Source organism: Odocoileus virginianus, chromosome 1 (genome assembly GCF_023699985.2).
Source record: "Odocoileus virginianus isolate 20LAN1187 ecotype Illinois chromosome 1, Ovbor_1.2, whole genome shotgun sequence".
Taxonomy (NCBI): domain Eukaryota; kingdom Metazoa; phylum Chordata; class Mammalia; order Artiodactyla; family Cervidae; genus Odocoileus; species Odocoileus virginianus.
In genome coordinates, this window is record NC_069674.1 from 35,086,104 (window position 1) to 35,106,860 (window position 20,757).

General features: G+C 38.7%; 1 protein-coding gene across 3 annotated transcripts in view; it reads right to left on the bottom strand.

Annotated features, from left to right (window-relative positions):
• Nucleotides 1-20,757, bottom strand: part of VPS41 (VPS41 subunit of HOPS complex) — a 197,682-nt gene that overhangs the window by 83,132 nt on the left and 93,793 nt on the right. For all 3 annotated transcript variants that reach the window (XM_070466633.1, XM_070466630.1, XM_070466639.1), the window contains 2 exons: nt 11,172-11,234; nt 7,699-7,764 (listed from right to left, as the gene is read on the bottom strand). In XM_070466633.1, coding sequence (XP_070322734.1) covers nt 7,699-7,764; nt 11,172-11,234 — 129 coding nt within the window. The remainder of the gene's footprint in view (nt 1-7,698; nt 7,765-11,171; nt 11,235-20,757) is intronic.

Genomic DNA, 20,757 nt, shown 5'->3' on the forward strand with positions numbered 1-20,757 from the left:
CTCAAGTTTATCTGCTGACAGAGAAAGTTGAGCAATTAAAAAACAAACAAGCAAACCAGACAAGATCTGCCTGGCAGACTTATTTCATTTCTATGCTCATGCATTAGAATTCTTGCTACACAAGGTTTACACTTAAAAAAAAATCCATCGATTCACATGTTTGAAAGTTCTCTCCAATGGCACTCTTATGAGATGTGCTTTCTCTTTTCTTTTTTCAACATGGAAACAAAACAGAATTTAGAATAAGCTTTTTATGCTCATGTGTCAAGCGCTGGAGTCCATAAATCCAGCTATGGCATTCAACTACTAAGAAGTTACCTTGAAAATCTAAAATAAAAGTTTATGCCAGACAGAACTATTGCCTCCTCTCTTTCCAGTCCCAGGTGGATAAGGAGCTATCTCCAAAGACCTAAGAAGCTAGAACCTTAAAAAGGAAATATCAACAACTGTGTCAAACTGCAGTTTCAGGTTTTTTTTTGCCTTCATGACTAGTTTGTGGAACTATTCTGAAATGCATGTTCTGATTACTTTTTAAAAAATGTTTACCCCTCGCCCAGTAACTAAGTTTTCCCATCAAATCAACTAAAATCTTAAATTAAAAATCTCCATCAAATTTTCTTGTGAAATGACATCAAGATTCTCTCTGTAGGACATCCATCTTTCCTATTTGGCTTCTGTGGTCGTTGTGTAGCTTTCATCATTGTTTACAGAAGTTGACACATAATTCCTAGATGCATTTAGCTGTCAGTCTAGAGAAGATCAGTATTCTTAAGGGTTAAGAATTCCTTTATTCCACACTACACCTTCATTTGGCTACTCACTGTTCCACTTTTTTTTTTTTTAAGATCAAATTAACCTCTCAGTTACATTATACTTGTCTTTGCTCTTTTTCTACCATATGATCTGCCATGTCCTCTAACCAGGGAGGTCTAGTGCAAGGTTATCACCATTTGCTAAATGCTGGACTCTGCAGACGTGTTCTGCTTAGTTTACGGTACTGGTTGCAAACTGCGGTTGGAATGACCAGAGTTGTGATTGGGCCAATGCAGATTTTGATTTTTTTTCTCATTTACAAAGGTATAAAATGCCATAACTCGGTTATAAGAAAAAAATCAACTCCCCCTAAAAATTTGCTAATAACTTACAAAGAAATTTTTTTCACAACATTATCTCTTTCTTAATGTCACCTTCCAAGAGCCTTTCTCTTAGTTTTTAAAATCAAAGGTGCATTTCTTAATGAAATCAGAAATATTCCCTGAAATAACCTCAACTAAATAAATCTATTTTAAAACAGACAAAACACATTAATTCCAAAACCATGTAGTGCAGGTGATCTTTGAAAATGCACACCATACACATACAGAAGGAAGAAATCTCTCCAGAGATTTCTGCAAAGCACACCAAGCTTCTGTACGTTTTGGCAATCTCTACTTATTTAACTCTATACAAAGAAGTCACTATAACTTACTAAATAAACACTAGTTTTTACTATTCACTAAATACATATTTACACAATAAACTTTAATGAAATCAGTCAACAGCTTGTATGTTACAAGTTCCTGAATAGAGGGCACGTGCGTGCTAAGCTCCTCAGTCATGTCCGACTCTTTGGGACCCTATGAACTATAGCCCTCCAGGTTCCCCTGTCCATGCGATTCTCCAGGCAACAATACTAGAATGGGTTGCCATTCCCTTCTCCAGGAGATCTTCTCAAGCCAGGGATTGAACCTGGTTCTCTTACATCTCCTGCATTGGCAGGGAAGTTCTTTACCACTAGCACCACTTGGGAAGCTAGAATACATAGCATATTTACATACTAATGTTTCTTAAATCTCTAACATAAATAGGAAAAATTGTAATGCCCTTTAATTCTATTTTCATTATTTTTTACTGAAATAGATGCACAGCAAAGTGATTCAGTTACACATATATATTTATCTATTCTTTTTCATATTCTTTTCCCTTACAGGTTATTACAAAATGTTGAGTAGAATTCCCTGTGTTATATGGTAGGTCTGTGTTGTTTATTTTATATACAGCAGTGTGTATCTGTTAATCTCAAACTCCTAATCTATCCCTCCTTTCCACCTCTGGTAATCATAAGTTTGTTTTCCACGAATGTGGATCTATTTATGTTTTGTAAATAAGTTCATTCATATTATATTCTTAGATTCCACATATAAGCAATATTATATTTGTCTGGCTTACTTCACTTAGTATGATAATCTCTGGTCGATCCTTGCTGCTACAAATGCATTATTTCATTATTTTTATGGCTGAATAATATTCCTCTGTGTGTGTGTGTGTGTGTGTGTGTGTACACCACATCTTCTTTATCCATTCACCTGATGACGGACATTTAGATTGCTTCCATATCTTGGCTACTGTATAATAAATAGTGCTGCAATGGACACTGGGGTACATATATCTTTTCAAATTACAGTTCTCTCCAGATAGATGCCCAGGAGTGTGATCCCCGGATCATATGGTAACTCTATTTTGTTTTTTAAGGAACAGACATATTATTCTCCATAGTGGCTGCACCAATTTGCATTGTCACCATTAGGGTAGGAGGGTTCAACTTTTTCCCACAGCCTCTCCAGCATTTGTTATTTGCAGAATTTTGAATGATGGTATAAAAATGGCTTTTTAAAGGTAAAGAACTCAAAATCAAAATGTTTTAAAAGGAGTTAATTTGTTTGTCATCCCATAAGTAATCAGTGGTTCTAAAAACTAAAAATGGTACTGGCACAAGGACAGATACACAAATCAACAGAACTGAAACTTGAACATTTATGGCTGATTTTTGACAAAGGGCCCAAGACAATGCCAAAGGAACAGTCCTTGCAACAAAGAGGGCTGAGACAACTGGATATCCATATGCAAAAGAATGAATTGAGACCCCTACCTTACACCATACACAAAAATTAACTCAAGGTAGATTCCAGAGCTAAATTTAAAAGTCAACACTATAAAACTCTTTGAAGAAAACACAAGCATAAATCTTAATGACCTTAGATTTGGAAATGATTTCATAGATACAATACCAAAAGCACAAGCATCAAAACACATACACACAGAAAACAAAAATTCCACACAAAAACAGATAAATGGCACTTCAGCAAAATTAAAAACTTCTGTACCTCAAATGACACCAGCAATAAAGTGAAAAGACAACTCAAAGACTGGGAGAAAATATTTGCAAATATTTACAAATAACATACTGGCAAGAGATGTGAATCCAGAATATATTAAAAAATAATTCTAAAATTGTGCAAAAAAAAAAAAAAGAAAAAAGACAAATAGCCCAATGGAAAAATGGACAAAGAATCTGAATAGGCATTTCTCCAAAGAAGATAGACAAATGGCCAACAAGCACTAAAGATACTCAACAACCTTAGTCATTAGGGAAATGTAAATCAAAACAAGGAGATATCACCACTTTCCACACACCAGATGCCTATAATCAAAAAGACAGCTACAAATGAGTGAGGGTGAGAATGTGGAGAAAGTGAAACCCTTACATACTGCTAGTGAGAATGTAAATGGTGCAATCACTTTGGAAAATGACTGGACAGTTCTTCAGTGTTCTACACTGAGTTACTAGATGATCCAACAATCCTACACCCAAGAGGCATTAAAATACATGGCCCCGTAAAAGAGTTGTACATGAATGTTCACAGTACCATTACATGCAACAGTCAAAACACAGAAACAACCCAAATGTCCATCAACTGATAAACAGCTAAATAAAATATGATATACCCATACGATGAAGGATAATTTGGCCATAAAAAAGAATGAAATACTGATACAGGCTACAACATGGATGTATCCAGAAAATTAATGAAAGAAATGAGACACAAGGGCATGTACTCATGATTCCATTTTCATGAAATATTCAGAATTTACATGAAATATCCAGAATTTACATGAAATATCCAGAATTTGTGACCCCATGCACTATAGCCTGCCAGGCTCTTCTGTCCATGGAATTCCCCAGGCAAAAATACTGGAGTGGGTTACTATTTCCTTCTCCAGGGGATCTTCCCAATCCAGGGATCAAACCCAGGTCTCCTGCATTGCAGGAAGACTCTTTACCACATAAGCCTCCAGGGAAGCCATCCAGAATTTACATGAAATATCCAGAATAGGCAAATTTATAAAGAATTGAAATAGACTAGCAGTTCCTTGGGGATAGGAAGCAGAGAAAAGGGGTTAGGGAGCAACTGTTAATGGGGACAAGGTTTCATTACTGGGATGATAAAATGCTCTAAAATTGGATTATGGTGATGGTTGCACAATTCTGCATACATATTAAAACCAATGAGTTGTACATTTTTTATTTTTTGTCTGTGCCACACAGCATATAGGATCTTAGTTCCCCAACCGGGGATGGAACCTGTAGCCCCTGCAGTGGAAGCGCAGAGTCTTAGCCACTGGACTGCCAGGAAAGTTATTGAATTGCACTCTTTAAACTGGTGAACTTTATGACATGCAAATTATATATCAATAAAGCTATTAAAATAAAAAGACATGACAATATCACTTACATTGACATGTGAAATCCTATGATTCTTCACTTCAGAATATCACATATATACTTTCATCAGGCTCAATAACCTAAGTCCTTTATACAACATACTAACCCTTTGGTGTGTGTTTCTTTTAAACTATTTTAAACCAGAAATTCTAACTCAACAGTATCAAGTTTGTCACCAGATAGCTTGAACTGTTTTTATTTTATATGTACATGATTAAGCATCTTTTGTGCTTGGGAAGAAATGTCTACACATGCATTTTTGGAGACGTGAATAGGAAAATAGGAGAAAAGAGAAAGCTCCCTCTTAGAACACTGAACACAGAAAAACCTGTCAAGCAGAGAGTGATAACCAAAGAGATGAACCAAATCTTTGATGTTCTTGCCTGCTGAGCATTCAGTGAATTCTACTTATTTTAGTACTTATCACAATGTAATCTTGGTATCAATCACAAGTTTTTCCCATGTGACCTTGCCTGCACTTGGATTCTGGATTACTTTGTTGTCCATACAACTGGTCAACAAATTTTGGCCCAAAGAGTTACAACTACTCTAGAAGTTTTGGCCCAAAGAGTTACAACTACTCTAGACGTTTCGGCCCAAAGAGTTACATTCACTTGGTCCTTTCTAGAGATGTCAAATGCTATGTAGAAGGATGAACACGTTATTGACACAGTTAACTTAGGCATCTTGCAAGCTGACAAGACATTCATGTAGCAAAAACTACTCTGGCAAATCAGATGATAGGTACCCTTCACAGTATAAAACCAATTATTAAACCATACCAACAAGGTGATTATTAAGAACACAAATCTATACAGAAACACCTACCATAAAAGTTTGAGTCCATGTGGACATTATTCATATTATCTCTAATATGTTCTTTCATACCAATACCTTGAAAAAATATGGAACAACTCTAAAGTCTCTAACTTCTGGAATTGGAAAGCTAGAACTCAAAACTGCAGCCTCACTTGGAAAATACTTAAACCAAAATGATTTATCAATATTTTAAGTTATCAACATTTTATGAGGGATTGCTATTAAGAAGGCAGCAGACAGTTTAGAAGCAGAATCTCCAACCCCAGTCAAGCCTTCAGATGAGTGCAACCCTGGCCAAAATCTGGACTGAAATCTCATGACAGGCCCTAAAACAGACCGTACAGGAAAGCCACTCTTAAATTTCTGACTGTGAGATAATGAAAGTGTGTTGGTTTAGGCCACTTAAAAAACATACAAAAAACCTAGTGACTTGGCATTTTTCATCTCTAATGAGTTTTAAATAAAAATGCATGGGTTTAAATTATAGCTATGTGAATTTATTCTCTGTCTCACTTAAATTTTCCAACTAGAAAAGTGTTTACTGAAGAAATATCAACACTTTATCAAGAAGAATTTTGAAGCTACTCTTTCCTGAAATCAACAAAGACAAGTAAGGTAGCTATTTTTTCCTAGCGGTAAGTCAGCTGCAGATCTAAAATAAAAAATGTTAGCTTCAATCTGTAATTCCTACTGATTAATTCCATACATGCTTCCCAGGTGGCACAGTGGTAAAGAATCCACTTGCCAATTCAGGAGACACAAGAGACATGGATTGGATCCCTGGGTTGAGAAGACTCCCCAGAGTTGGAAATCCCAACCTGTTCCAGTTTTATTGCCTGGAAAATTCCATGGACAGAGGAGCCTGGTGGACTACAGTGCATGGGGTTACAAAGTGTCAGACATGACTGAGCAACTGAGCACAATCCCATAGACATTTCTGTATGAGGTTAGTGCTGCTAGAGCCTAAGGATAACAGTAAGTCCGGGGGAGGGCATGAAAGGAGCTGGTTCTCAAACAGAAATCAGAGCTAGTGCAATCTTGGCTTTGTGCCTTGAGATGCAGCTGGAATCTAAAGGACCTGCCACTTAACCATTACATGGAGCTAAAACCCGTGCTTGAAAACTGCCAACAACTAGTATGCAGTCCTTTCATTCTGTGAAGCAACAGCCCAAGTGAAAAGGACAGATAACTACCACAAAACATTCAAAACCATTTGGTATCTAAGCTTCGAAGTATCTATTCTGTAGCTATACCTTGCTATAGAAATAAACACATACAGCCTTCTCTCCACTGAGCCCTGAACTGGATAGGAAACAACGTTCAGAGTTCTAGGACAGTGGGAACATTTTATTATAAAAAATCACTGGTGAATAAAAATAGAAAAAAAAAATTTAACTTCTTCTAGAAGCAGAAAGAGTCTTTTATTTTAGAATCTGCTATATTCACAAACATGTCAATGTATAAAACGATTCTTTTACTTTCTCATGTTTTAAATAGATAAGATAATGAATAATAAATAATAAAAAATAATAAATAAATAAGATAATGAAATATGCTAGGAACATGTCACTCAGAAAGAGCCATGGCAAGCTCAGCTCAGTGCTGGGTGTTGACTTGGAGGGGTGGGGTGGGGGTGGGGGAGAGGGAGGCTTGGGAGGGAGCAGATATATGTAAATGCAAAGTCCAAGCAGTTGCAAAAGAGCTGGACGCGACTTAGCGACTACACAACAACAAAACAGCTGATTCGCTTCGTTGTACAGCAGAAACACGACATTATCAAGCAACTATATTCCGAGAAAAATAAATTAAAATTAAAAAAAGAGCCATGACTGTTCTAAAACTTTCTCAAGACTTGCAAGAGATTATCGACAAGTGGGGAAAAAAACACTAGTTTACTTGCTCTTACTTTTTATTTTTTTATTTTTTATTTTTTCCATTTATTTTTATTAGTTGGAGGCTAATTACTTTACAACATTGCAGTGGTTTTTGTCATACATTGAAATGAATTAGCCATGAATTTACATGTATTCCCCATCCCGGTCCCCCTGCTCTTACTTTTTAAATGCTACCTCTTTTTGTGTGTGTGGAAGGGCTAGATTTCAACAGGCTAGCAGTTTGAGTAACATCTGTTTTTGCCCACACCTATTCCAAAGGGATCTCACTGACAAGCGCTGAGGCCACACCTCCCCCAAGAGGCAATGGTCTTACTATTTCACTACACTGGTGCTTTCTCAAATTTTCTCCGCATGAAGAGTCAGACATTGAAACTAAAGATAAATTAAAGAGCAAACAGAACCCCTCCAAGACTGCCTGTGACATCAACACGCAGCATTTACCTTCTTCCCTCCCGTCACAAACTGCTTGCAGCTGGATCTCACGAAATGCGGGTGCACAGCAACGATCTGCAAGGAAGAGGGAGCCAACACGTCACTGGTTAGGAGTCACGGCTGCAGAACAGAATGAAAGCCCCTTATATATGACAGGCAACATGACCGAAAAATCAACCTGGTATCTAGGTAGGCAGTAATCCATTCAAGGAATATTTTGCACCAAGGGAGAGCGAGTTTTGCTCTGGTGTGAGAGGGTCTCTTCTGCAAAGTCAGGTCAAAGCTAAAAGATGAGAGTGAACAGCTGTAGTTTCTGGTTGAGTGGGACCCTCTGAGTGGGCACACCTCTTTAGAGGCAGCCAATGAAGGTAATCAAGGCAGCAAGATGTCACAAACGTTTGTAACTGAAGACGTTTCATAGAAGAAATCTAGATTATTTCCTTGTCAGGATGCCTCCCAAGTGGAACGAGGCTGCAGTGCAGCCTCACAGTCTGGAGCGGGCCTCCATCAGTGGGAAGGACAACGGCGCTGCAGAACCAAGCTGAGCTCCGGAGCTCAGAGTCCAGGTCCTTCCCTTTTACCTCCACCGTCAGTCAGTCCCTGGGCCCCTGGTTATCACCTGCTCTCCACCATCTCCTACAACCCCTCACAAAGGTTTCTCCCAAGGCTGCCCCAAACCTTGTCATCATTTATTTCATTTGTCAATGGCTTTCTGAGAGGCTGATAGCTGCACTCAGCATAAGCTCATCTTTGGGGCTCCCTTACATGGCCGCCAGCCTGCAAACACCCTGCCTCCTCACTTTCTTATCCCCAAACCCACGTAATCACCAACTAACACACTGTGTTGTTTCTCCAGCCCAACATACAGAATTATTTCTACACATTAAAAAAACTGACACAACTATACTTCCACAAATCTTCAACTAAAGACATTTTCTATTCTTATTAATTAATGAATACATTTCCATCTGCCAAAGGGATAGATTCCATTTCCTACCCTGTCATTTTGAGGGTATTTATTAGTATGTGACTCCTCATTTCTCTAACCATTCCTCACTTCCAGGTTAGCCCTTCTTTCCTTCCACGCTTGTCTGATCCATCCTGGATACCAACGGAATCATTTATACATTCTGTAGTTACACGTTCTTAAAATCTTTCTTGAGGGTCCTCTTAGCTTTCTTATGATGCACAGTCCTAGATCACAACTGCGAGGGCAGTCATGTCTGTGCCCCCAACCACATAACCTTATCCCTCATTCTTCCTCACCAAGAAGAAACCAAGGCCATCACGTCACTGCCCCTGACTGCAGAGTTTTCACTGCCCAGCTTAGTGACACTTGGCTTGGTCTCACCAGCAGAGGCTGGAGGACTCACATCGAAGGTTTCCCCCCTCATCCCTACATGGTGGATCCCATCCCTCAGAGACGCCCCACTAAGTATTCCCTTTTGCTTATTTTGGATCTTTCCCCCTATGATTTTAGTTTTTTAATATCAACAACCAAAACATGACCAGCAGAAATCTCCTGGACTTTGGTTCTTTCTCCATCTACCAAATGAACTCCCTTCTACATCACAAAATTTCTTGAAAGAAGAGTCTACCTTGCTTATTTCTACTTCTTTATCTCCAATTTACTCCTTCATACATAGTGAGCCTCCCCCTCCTAGGCCCTCCGCATTAAGGTCGCCGGGAGCTCATAATTACCAAATAAAGTGCCCTACTTCTGTCCCTACGTCGTGGTAGCTCCACACTGCCTTTTCTGTGCTGCTTGCTCCTTCCTTCTGGAAACCCTCTCTCCTTTGGCTTCTCCTCCAATCCTCCTAATTCTTCTAAGATCCCTCATTGGTTTTTTTCTTCGCACTGCCTGAATCTTTAAATTAGTGCTACGGGGGACTTCTCTGGAGGTCCAGTGGTTAAGTCTCCATGCTTCCAATGCAGGAGGCATGGGTTTGATCCCTGGTTGAGGAACTAACCCCATGCTGTGGGGCCAAAGAAATAAATAAATACGATAAACCACCACAGTGATACTAAAAGAAATCATTTAAAAAACTTTAAAAACAAAAGAAGTTAGTGCTCCAGAATCTGACCCTCAGTCTTTTTCTTCTTACTCTTTAACTGGATGATAACTTTCAGAACGGTTTCATCTTACTCAGCTGTAAGTACAGCTGGCTACCTACCCAGTTTGTGATTTTTAGGGCCAATCTCCATCCTGAGCTCTATATTCACATTCCCAAAACTTCCAATAACGTTTCCACCGGATGGTACGTCTCTACAGTTATCTAGACTCCAGACCAAACTAGCAACATCCTGCCTCAAACCATCTCTTATTGCAACTGACAGCCTTCCCACACACCATTACCAAAGCAAGAACCTGGATTTAGCCTCAGCTCTTCCATTTATTATTATTATTCCATTATTTATTATTATTATTTCATCACCAAAGCTTATTAAATCTACTTCCTCCAGGCTTTTCCAATTCATGACTGCTACTCCATCTTGAATACTCACTACCTTTCTTTTCATTGAGCTCCTGCAACACCATGTCTAGGGTATGGCTTAGCCTTCTGAATCGTCTCCTGCCCCCAATCAATCTCTTGCATTCTCCTGCATTCTGGCAGGGCTGGCCTATCTAAAACCTGTATCAGATCCCACCTCTCTTTTACCTGTTGATCAATAAATGTTTGAATAAACACGTGAGAAAACCAAACAACCTCTTCCTTGACAACTGTAACAGCCACTGTAACTACAGTAACTGTTACCTAAAACTGGTCTTCTGCCTCAAGTCTGTCAGCCTTCTCATCTACACTGGATATAGTTGCCGTATTACTTTGCTTTCGGCTTAGCTCAGTTTTATGCCACTTCTTTGCTCTTTGGCATTCCATAATTTCTCCTTATCTACCAGACAAATTCCTTAGCCTAAATATAAAGCCACCTCAATCTGCCCATGCAGCTCTCCTGCCAAGTCAGTATTTTATGCACCATCTATACTCAACTATTTGCCACTTCCTGAACACAATTTGAACTTTCTAACCTCTTCATTTATATTATACTGTTCTTCTACATGGGAAGTCAGCTTTCTCCCTCTGTCCTGTCCATTTATTAAAGCCCAGTCAAACATCAGTCCATCTATGGAAGCCATCACTAACAAGAACAGCGAGAAGTAACTCCTCTCAGTTTTAGACTCAACACTGTTTTTACCTCTTTCTGAGTCTTTAATCACAGATTGTGTGATTTGAGTCTTTAATCACACAGTGTGTGTTTATCATCTCACCCACTCCACCAAAAGCTGGAGGATACACTGAGGTCAGAGCCACATAATATACATGCTGTGCCCTTCAGAGGCATCAAGTAGTATCCGGTACATTGACTGATGGATGCTTACTGACAAAATTCATGCAAGATTGGTAGTGTTCAAAGTATTAGTTTTCTTACTGCCATTGTTGAGAAAAACCCTCTGAGAAATTAAAAACTTACTGAATACTTACTTTAATGGGACAGTCAAAAGTCTCATGAAATTCTTCTCCAGAATACAGTCCAAATACCTGCACCTAAAAAGTAAGTGGATCCTGTCAGTTCACCATGACAGTCTCAAAGAAAGCTGCTGAGTCAGTGACAACACATACCATCAATAAAAAAGTCAAGTACTGAGTAATCTAAGGTCTTTGTAATCTCTATTAAATATCCAATGAAAACAATTCCATCAGGGTGAGAATATACCACTGCAATTAAGTTTTTTAACCAGCATCTCATGGACAGAGTTCCCTTTGCCCATCACAAATTTATTTTATTAAATAGATGTCAACTTAAAAAAATGAAATAGAGATGAATAGGTTATTAATACTTCTTTATGAATTTTCCATAAGCTACTACTACTAAATGAATTATTTGTTCCTTTCCTTGAAGGAAAAAGAAGCTTCTTCTTTCAGTCACAGATATATAAATCAACCAAGCAGATCAAAGTTGCAAGAGGTTAGAACTGCACTTCACTTACCATCTTATCTTAAATCTATTGAGAGCATATACAGTATGGAAGGAGCTGGTTTTTTGTTACTGCTGTATAATATTTCAATGTATGAGTACATCACCATTTGGGTATCCATCTTCCATTGATTACTTCAGTTATTTCCAAATAGAGGCTATTATGAAGAATGCTAAAGAAAGGCAATGCCAAAGAATGCTCAAACTACACACAATTGCACTCATCTCACACGCTAGTAAAATAAGGGTCAAAATTCTCCAAGCCAGGCTTAAACAATATGTGAACCATGAACTTCCAGACGTTCAAGCTGGATTTAGAAAAGGCAGAGGAACCAGAGATCCAATTGCCACTGAAAAAGCAAGAGAGTTCCAGAAAAACACCTATTTCTGCTTTACTGATTATGCCAAAGCCTTTGACTGTGTGGATCACAATAAACTGTGGAAAATTCTGAAAGAGATGGGAATACTAGACCACCTGACCTGCCTCTTGAGAAATCTGTATGCAAGTCAAGCAGCAACAGTTAGAACTGGACATGGAAAAACAGACTGGTTCCAAGTAGGAAAAGGAGTACGTCAAGGCTGTATACTGTCATCTTGCTTATTTAACTTACATGCAGAGTACATCATGAGAAATGCTGGGCTGGAGGAGGCACAAGCTGGAATCAACACTGCCAGAAGAAATATCAATGACTCTTGAGAGTCCCTTGGATTGCAAGGAGATCCAACCAGTCCATCCTAAAGGAGATCAGTCCTGGGTGTTCATTGGAAGGACTGATGTTGAAGCTGAAACTCCAATACTTTGGCCACCTGATGCGAAGAACTGACTCATTTGAAAAGACCCTGATGCTGGGAAAGACTGAAGGCAAAAGGAGAAGGGGATGACAGAGGATGAGATGGCTGGATGGCATCACCGACTCAATGGATATGAGTCTGAGTAAACTCCAGGAGTTGGTGACGGACAGGGAGGCCTGGAGTGCTGCAGTCCATGGGTCACAAATAGTCGGACACAACTGAGTGACTGAACTGAACTGAATGAATAATGCTATAATGAACACTCTTTCAAAATCTTTTGGTCCACTTACAAATCCATTTATGAAGAATGGGATTGTTGAGTTGCACGTTATATCTCTGTTGATATCTAATAGACAGCTGAACAATTTCACAAAGTTGTTCTAGTCAATTTATACTCTCACCAGCAAAGCATAAGAATTCCAGGAGCTCTCAAACACTTGGAACCAGCTATAATGGGCACTCAGAAGTGTTTCCCAACACTTGGGATGTATTCACTCTTTTTCTAGCCTCTAGAAGAAAGTGGTGTTATTTTTTCTTTTAAATTTTGTAAGAATTCACCAGTGAAGCTATCTGGGTCCAATGGCTCTATATGAGAAAGTATTTCATTACAAATTCATTTTTTAAACAGACATAAAACCTTTCAGACTTTCAATATCTCGTTTTTATCTTAGTAAGCTGTGAGTGGTTCATCTGTGAAAGTTCCAAGAGGAAAATGTACTCATACTATCATTCTGGGGAGATACGTTCTTTCACTAAAATATAAAATCTTCAGAATATCCCACTCATTTTGTGACTCCTGTGTTTATACTCTTAGGCCAAGAACGCTGTTTGGGTTCCAAGAATAGCACATTGTAGGATGTACTGTCAAGGGGATATGATCTACTCTGAGGTAGTCTGATAAAACATATTCTTGACATAGCAAATACATGCAGGCCCCACTACCACCATGCTGCTCATCGTTCAGAGTGCACTGGCTCATGCTTTTACATAAATGTATAAGCACCAGGTGGCTTCCCAGGTGGTTCACTGCTAAAGAATCCACCTAGAAACTCAGGAGATGCAAGAGACATGGGTTCTATTCCTGGGTCGGGAAGAGGGCATGGCAACCACTCCAGTATTCTTGCCTGGGGAAACTCTATGGCAGAGCACCCTGGCAGGCTACAGTCCATGAAGTTGTGAAGAGTCACATGTGACTCAGTAATTAAGACAGGATAGACACTGAACTTCTTATAAAATGGTAGTTGCGAAGCTCAGAAGAAGAGCATTATATGCAAAGTTTTACTCTGCCCAAAGAAGCTGAATGTGAATGAGCCCAAAGGAAACAGGCTCAAAGTAAGACAGGTACTATATCACCTGGATCTTAATAGACTAAATGAACAAGGGGTCAACTTACTAAAATTACATCAGCAGAAATTCATGGTACTCCAGGAAGTTTATATTCTTCTAACAGAAAGCTACTTCTATTCACTCCAACTATATCACAACAACACAGTCCTGTGTCACATCTTACACTCCTACTAACAACCTGGACCTCAAAATGCTTCCACACACCTTACCTCAGTGGTTCTGAGTGGACTACATGGTTAAGATCCCTGGATAATAACAGCTAGACCCTATCCTCGACAAATTAAACTTTTTGGTGGGATAAAGTATATATTTTTTTCAGGTGAACATATTTATTTCACTCATAGTGGTCAGTTTCTATCTAGAAATGTCTAAATGTCCCCCTGAGCTCTAAATTTATTTATTTTTAGCTGTAATTTGATTCAATATTAACCTACGGGGAAGTCTTGGTTACAACTGTGTGAGACTAAGATTCCGGTGGGAAAGTGTATTTGGATAACATCTCCTCAAAGAAGTCATGCCATTTCTCAGTTTTCTCAAACTATATAGGGAAACAATCTTCTGGAAAAGGTCTCTAGGGAAATGGCCAGTATCACTCTGGTTTTCTAAGAAATTTTATTCTGAATTAAACTATCCTTATGGACTTCAAAATGAGAAGAAATACCTTTAAAACTGTATTTTTAAAGGTTCATAATTCATGGTATATAACTAGGACTGAAAATCTTGCTCTCCCTCATTTGACCCTTATAGCACAACTGCTGGAAATGAAAGCAAATACCTTTGTTGATATTCAGTCACTGAGTCATGTCCGACTCTTTTGTGACCTCATGGACAATAGATTGCCAGGCTCCTCTCTCTGTTCATGGGATTTTCCAAGCAAGAATACTGGAGTGGGTTCCCACTTCCTCCTCCAGGGAATGAAGCCACGTCTCCTGCATTAGCACACAGATTGTTTACCACTGAGCCACCAAAATAAACAACTCGTCTAAAGTCGTAAAAATCAGGAAGACTATTCCAAGCTCTATTCTTCTATATACCGTCATTATAGGAGCTAGTCCAAAATTTGTAAATAAAGAAGATACATTTCCATATGAAGTGCAAAAAAGGAAGACTAGAAAAAAATTCAAATGCCTCAAATGTTTGCCAAAATAATGAAAGGGAATATCAGGCTATAAATTAGACAACTCTACCACAGAAGTTGAAATTAAATGCAGCAGACTATTCAATTCAAATGGACAAACTTCGTTCCACCTATAACAGGATAGATTTTAAGAACAAAAGTTAAGTGATTTTTATTGTGGGGAAAAGTACACAAGCTGTAAACAAACAAATATGGGACTGCTGAAAAAAGACTGAGGTATCAGTAGTGAGAAAATACTAGAAATATTGTGAATCTTATGGGGAAAACTAAAATACAAATTTCCAGGGGTAAAAATTGTGAATCCAACAACGAAACAATGATGAATTCGTATGAAGATATAATAGTCAAGTTAGAAGGCAGGAGGAGAAGGGGACGACAGAGGATGAGACGGTTGGATGGCATCACCAACTCAATGAACATGAGTTTGAGTAAACTCCGGGAACTGGTGATGAACCTGGCGTGCTGCAGTCCATGGGGTCGCAAAGAGTTGGACATGGCTGAGCAACTGAACTGATTCACTGACTGAAGAAGGAATAAGCAGAATAAGAGAACAAGTCATGGAAGTTCTTAGCAAACAATCTGACACTCAGAACTGTCCTTGAGAACTAGTCAGAAGCAAAATATCACTATTGTACCCACTACAGAGACTGGAGGGGTGTTTGCTAAAGGCGGTGAGCAAGACTACAGCTCTTAGGTTAGTCTTTCTCACTGTCTTTTTTTTTTTTTTGAGATTTTTTTATGTGGATCATTTTTAAGTCTTTATTGAATCTGCTACAATCCTGCTTCACTTCCATGTTTTGTATTTTTGACCACGAGGCATATGGGATCCTAGCTGCCTGACCAAGGATCAAACCCACACCCCCTGCAGTGGGAGGCAAAGTCTTAACCACTGGACCACAAAGGAAATCCTTCTTAAGTTAGTCTCTATTTCTACATTTAACTGAGTAACATTTTCCTCAAATGTCCTTATTTTCTCTTTCAGGATGGAAAACACTGAAATGTCTCAAAACAAATCTCATAGACTTGATATCAGTACAAGCAGGGTGAACTGTAAAACCTTTGCTATTTTGGTTAATTTCAGTAATGTGACACCCAAACTAGCAGGTCACAACTTATACTACTAAAGCTAACAAAATCCAAAACGATTCTCATTCATTTTCTCTTTTTTTAAAATTGTCTCAGTGAACATCACACTGTGAAAAGAAATCCACTGAATGACTGCCTGGAGAGATCTGGCTTTTAGGAAGATCTTGCCCGAGAAAAGAATCATATTTAAACACTAAAATGGAAAGGATCCTTTTGATAAGGGTATTTCCTATAGCAGCCCTGACAACTTCTCCCAACTTGTCACAAAAAATATCTAATGAGAAAAACAAAATTCAGAACAATCTGTCTTATAGTCAATCTACTGAGAAGTTTTAGAGTATTTCTTATTAACTACAAACCTACAGAGCAACATGAGGACCGCAAAAGGTATGTGCTATGTATTTATCAATAGAAAAACAGAAACCCTACCCTCATGAAACAATCAGGAAGGTGTCTACGTCTCCACTTTAGCACAGGCTTCTCTGTATTTGCCAACCAGAAAGCTGGGTGACAGGCCACACGACACAGAAACTGTGAGTAGGGTGGCCGGAAGGTCAGAAAACTCAGCTGGTACTTCATTATAACAGCCCCCCAAACCCAAGCTTCCCAATAACAACTGGTCAAGCATTAAAACAGGAGTGAACACATACGCTGTAATTCCGTCCAGGGAAGTGGCTGGAGGGACTCTCACAGGGGAGATGTCAGGTTTTCATATTTTCCACCCATGGAGGGTGTTAGAGACCCAGGAGAGAAGATAGGCGAGGCTCCCAGTTCACTGGAGGAGCTGCCTTAACTGGATACTTCCAGGCAGAGGAAATGGAGCTCCTTAACTGGACCCTGTGTGGAACTGAAGTGTGATTCTGCAACACCCAGCAGGATAACACCAAGAAGGATAACAAGGAGGGCCCAGAGCAAGCAGACACTGAATCTGTTTGCTAACTGAGGTTCAGAAAGAGCTGGTCTCCTTGTTTTGGAAGGGATACAAGAGTAACAAAAACATACACAGGATCTATAGAAAGAATGAGGCAGAACACAATTTCAAGGACTCCAAGGGAGAAAAACCATGCTTTAAAAAAATTTTTTAATAGAGACTTTCCTGGTGGTCCAGTGGTTAAGATGCTGTGCTTCCACTCAGGGGCTGTGGGTTCGATCCCTGGTCAGGGAACTAAGATCCCATATGCCAAGTGGTATGGGGTGAGGAGGGGGCTAGTGTTAACAGTAACAACAACGAAAACTACAAGACTGTTGACTTCAGTAAGAAGAGACCTCTATGAATCTGGAGCAGAAGAAAAGGATGGTGATGATGATAACTGCTGACAATTACTACCTGTGCCTTCTTTTCAGATACTATTCCAAACTACTGACACATATTAACTAACTAATTTCCCCTAATGATTAACACAGCAATAATCATTACTACTCCCTTTTACAGAGGAGGAAAACAGGCTGAAACCCAGAGAGGGTTGAATCACTTAGCTGACAACACACAGCTCAAGCGTGGCAGGATAATTCCACTCCCAGCCATCTGATCTCTAATACTCTTAAGACCTCTAATATGCTAAGAGCTAAGACTTCTCATGACATAAGAAGTCATCATTTTGGTTTTGAAAATTAAACATAGATCAGGCTGACATGAAAAGAACTGGGAGGGATCGAAAAGGTTCAGGAAAATTAAAAAGGCCCAACAGAATAAAACTCTACTCCAGAAAGCAACATGGACATTGGAAGCAAAGCACATCAGCCAAGGGACCAAACAAGAAGAGAAACTCTCCTGGATTTCAGAGAAATGAGACGATAAAAACCATGAGAAAGCAAAGCATATATGTGTGTCTGCGTGTCTGTGTGTGTGTGACAAAACATGGCCAAGGTTTCTTACAATATATTTTCAAAAGAGAAGGGTGGATAGGACTTATCCATTCACTCTCATACCTTGAAAAGGTGACACAGAACAATGCAGGAGGGGAAGAGGCCAGACTACAATGTTTAAGAAAAGGGTTAAAAAACTATTGTAATGATGTAAAGTAATTAGCCTCCAACTAATAAAAAAAATAATTAAAAAAAAAAAGAAAAAAAAAGAAAAAAAAAAGAAAATAAAATTTACTACTTAAAAAAAAAAAAGAAAAGAAAGAAAAGGGTTATCAAAATAAAGCAGAAAGATCTGAGAACTTCCCACACACACGAAATCGGCTCTGCCACATCCCCATCCAGGCCTCGCACTGTGCCCACTGCCCAGCTGAGTCAGTGGAGGGGGCTGGGGGTCAGGCAACATCCCTGACCTAACAGAGCAGGGTGGGAATGAATGGAGCCTGGGCAGGTGCGGTGCAAAGCGAAGCTCTTAGCCTCTGTGCGATACCGCCTCCAGCCTCAGTATTATTGAGTTTCTTTGAAGAAATGAAAACACGTGGAACTGCAGCAATAATCAAAATCAGGACTGAAGTCAACTTTCCTGAAATGAAAACAATACTTCAGTATATAGATCAAAAGGACTAACTCTCTTTCAGACAAAATGAATGAAAATAGACCTGAACAAGACATTAACTTAGCAAACTGAATTACAAGGGCTGTTCAGTGTTGTTGTTGGTATTGTTGTTGTTATTATGATGAGTCTGAGCTCCAAGGCAGGACAAAAAAAATTTTAAAAGGTTTTGTGAAAGAACGAAGTAGGCTGGCCTCTGACATGTCTATGAAAATAAAGGTTAGACAAAAGAGAGCAGGGTCTCCAAAGCTTTGAGAGAAAATAGTTCAACTCAGAATTCTATATTAAATTAATTCTAGTTTATATATGAAGTCAACACAGGCAAAAGATCAGAAAATAAACCTTGTACGTATTTATCCTGAAAGTTACCTAAAAATGAACGCCGGTAACACACATATTCTATGTGTGACTGTATTTCAAAATTTGGAACTCAAAGGTAAAAAAGTCCTGAAGTAAAAGATTAGAAATGAGCACCAGCTGAATGAACAGAGTAAATTTTAAAGAACTGTTAGAATTAGGACTTTAAAACTGAATACAAATATGAAAGGTTATCTCTGAAATAGAAGGTAGTGATTTTTGTAGAAATCCTAACACACTAAAGAAAGAAAAACCACGACAGCCATTGAAAGATGCATGAGATCTAGATATCTGGAGTTGATCCTTTTAATAATCTTTACATTGCTATCATCACTAACCACTTTACCAGATCATGCTATATTATTAGCTCCTCAGTTTTCACAATACAGACTAACCCATGGAGAGGGCTAGGTTTCATAACTATATTTCTTTTCAAGTCTATCAATGCTGGTAAAATATATGAGAAAACTACTTTTTAAAATGCATCATGGGGGCTTCCCTGATGGCTCAATGGTAAAGAATTCGCCTGCCAATGCAGGAGACACGGGTTCAATCCCTGGTCTGGGAAGATCCCACATGCCATGGAGTAACTAAGCCTGTGTACCACAGCTATTGAGTCTGTGCTCCAGAGTCTGGGAACCGCAGCTACTGAGCCCTGACACCACAAGAGAAGCCACCACATGGCTGCTTCATGCGACTCGAGAGCAGCCCCTGCTGGCCACAACTAGAGGAAAGCCCACGCAGCAGTGAAGACCCAGCACAGCCAGGAAATAAAGTTATCAAAAAAAAAAAAAGCATCATGGGTCTATAGCAAAATATGGCAGTTACAATCTGATTAAAATAGGAAAACAGAGGTGTGTGCCAAGAAGTGCACCAGGAGATATCTGAGGGTCATCTCATTATCCACCAGACACAGTAGATAAAATATCCCACTTCACCATATCCAATAGTAATTCTTCAAAATTTAGAACTTCGAAAATTCTTACATGAAGTATCTTCCTAAAAGTTCTCTTACAATTCAAAAACAATATTCTCCTTCAACAATTAAATTGGTATTCACCCAGAAGGAATTCCCCCTTACCTTTCAGAAAATAAAAACGGAGATAATCTTTCATTATCGATAAAAATGTTTCAACAGTTTGGATAATTCTCAATTTCTGCACATACCAACTCTTCCCTTATCACTCTTTTGACAGTCTGGTTCATTTCAGAATTTCAGCAAGTACTGTAAAATTTGATAGTGCTTTTTGAAAAGCACGAGTGTTCCAATGACTTTCAAAAGACTCTTTGGGCAACATTAGGCTTAGATACATCAAAATGCACCCGTGTATGTCAAGAAGACATCATTTTTCTTCTGTTAACAGATTAAATGGGTATAAATCTTTTACACTGAGTACATTGTTTTTAATTTACTCATCCTAATGGACCATTGAATTTAGATCACATAAAGAAACATAAAATTAGATTAGGAAATCTGCTGTATGCAGGCAAGAATATGTGAGGGTCTGTAATGATTCTTAATGCATTCTCTTCTTAAACTGTTATTTTAGAAGAGTAGCTTAAATACACTGTGCATTAGAATTTTATCATTGCAAACCAACACTAGAAAAGCCTTTCATTGACTGAAAAACAAAAAAGACATTCTTGTAAGTGGAAAATCAATCACCACAACCACTAAATGTCACAGCTCAACATCAGCAAGAAGCACTGATAATTGTTAGTTATACACTGCACAAATGATATATGTCCTTGGTTGAGGAAGTGGGGGCCAGGTTTTTAGAAAACTGTACATATATTGATTTTACATTTATTTAATGTGGCCATTGCAAGACACTTTATTCTTCTGATAAACTATGACTGCTTATCAAAAGATTCTATAATTCAAGAGAAACATTCA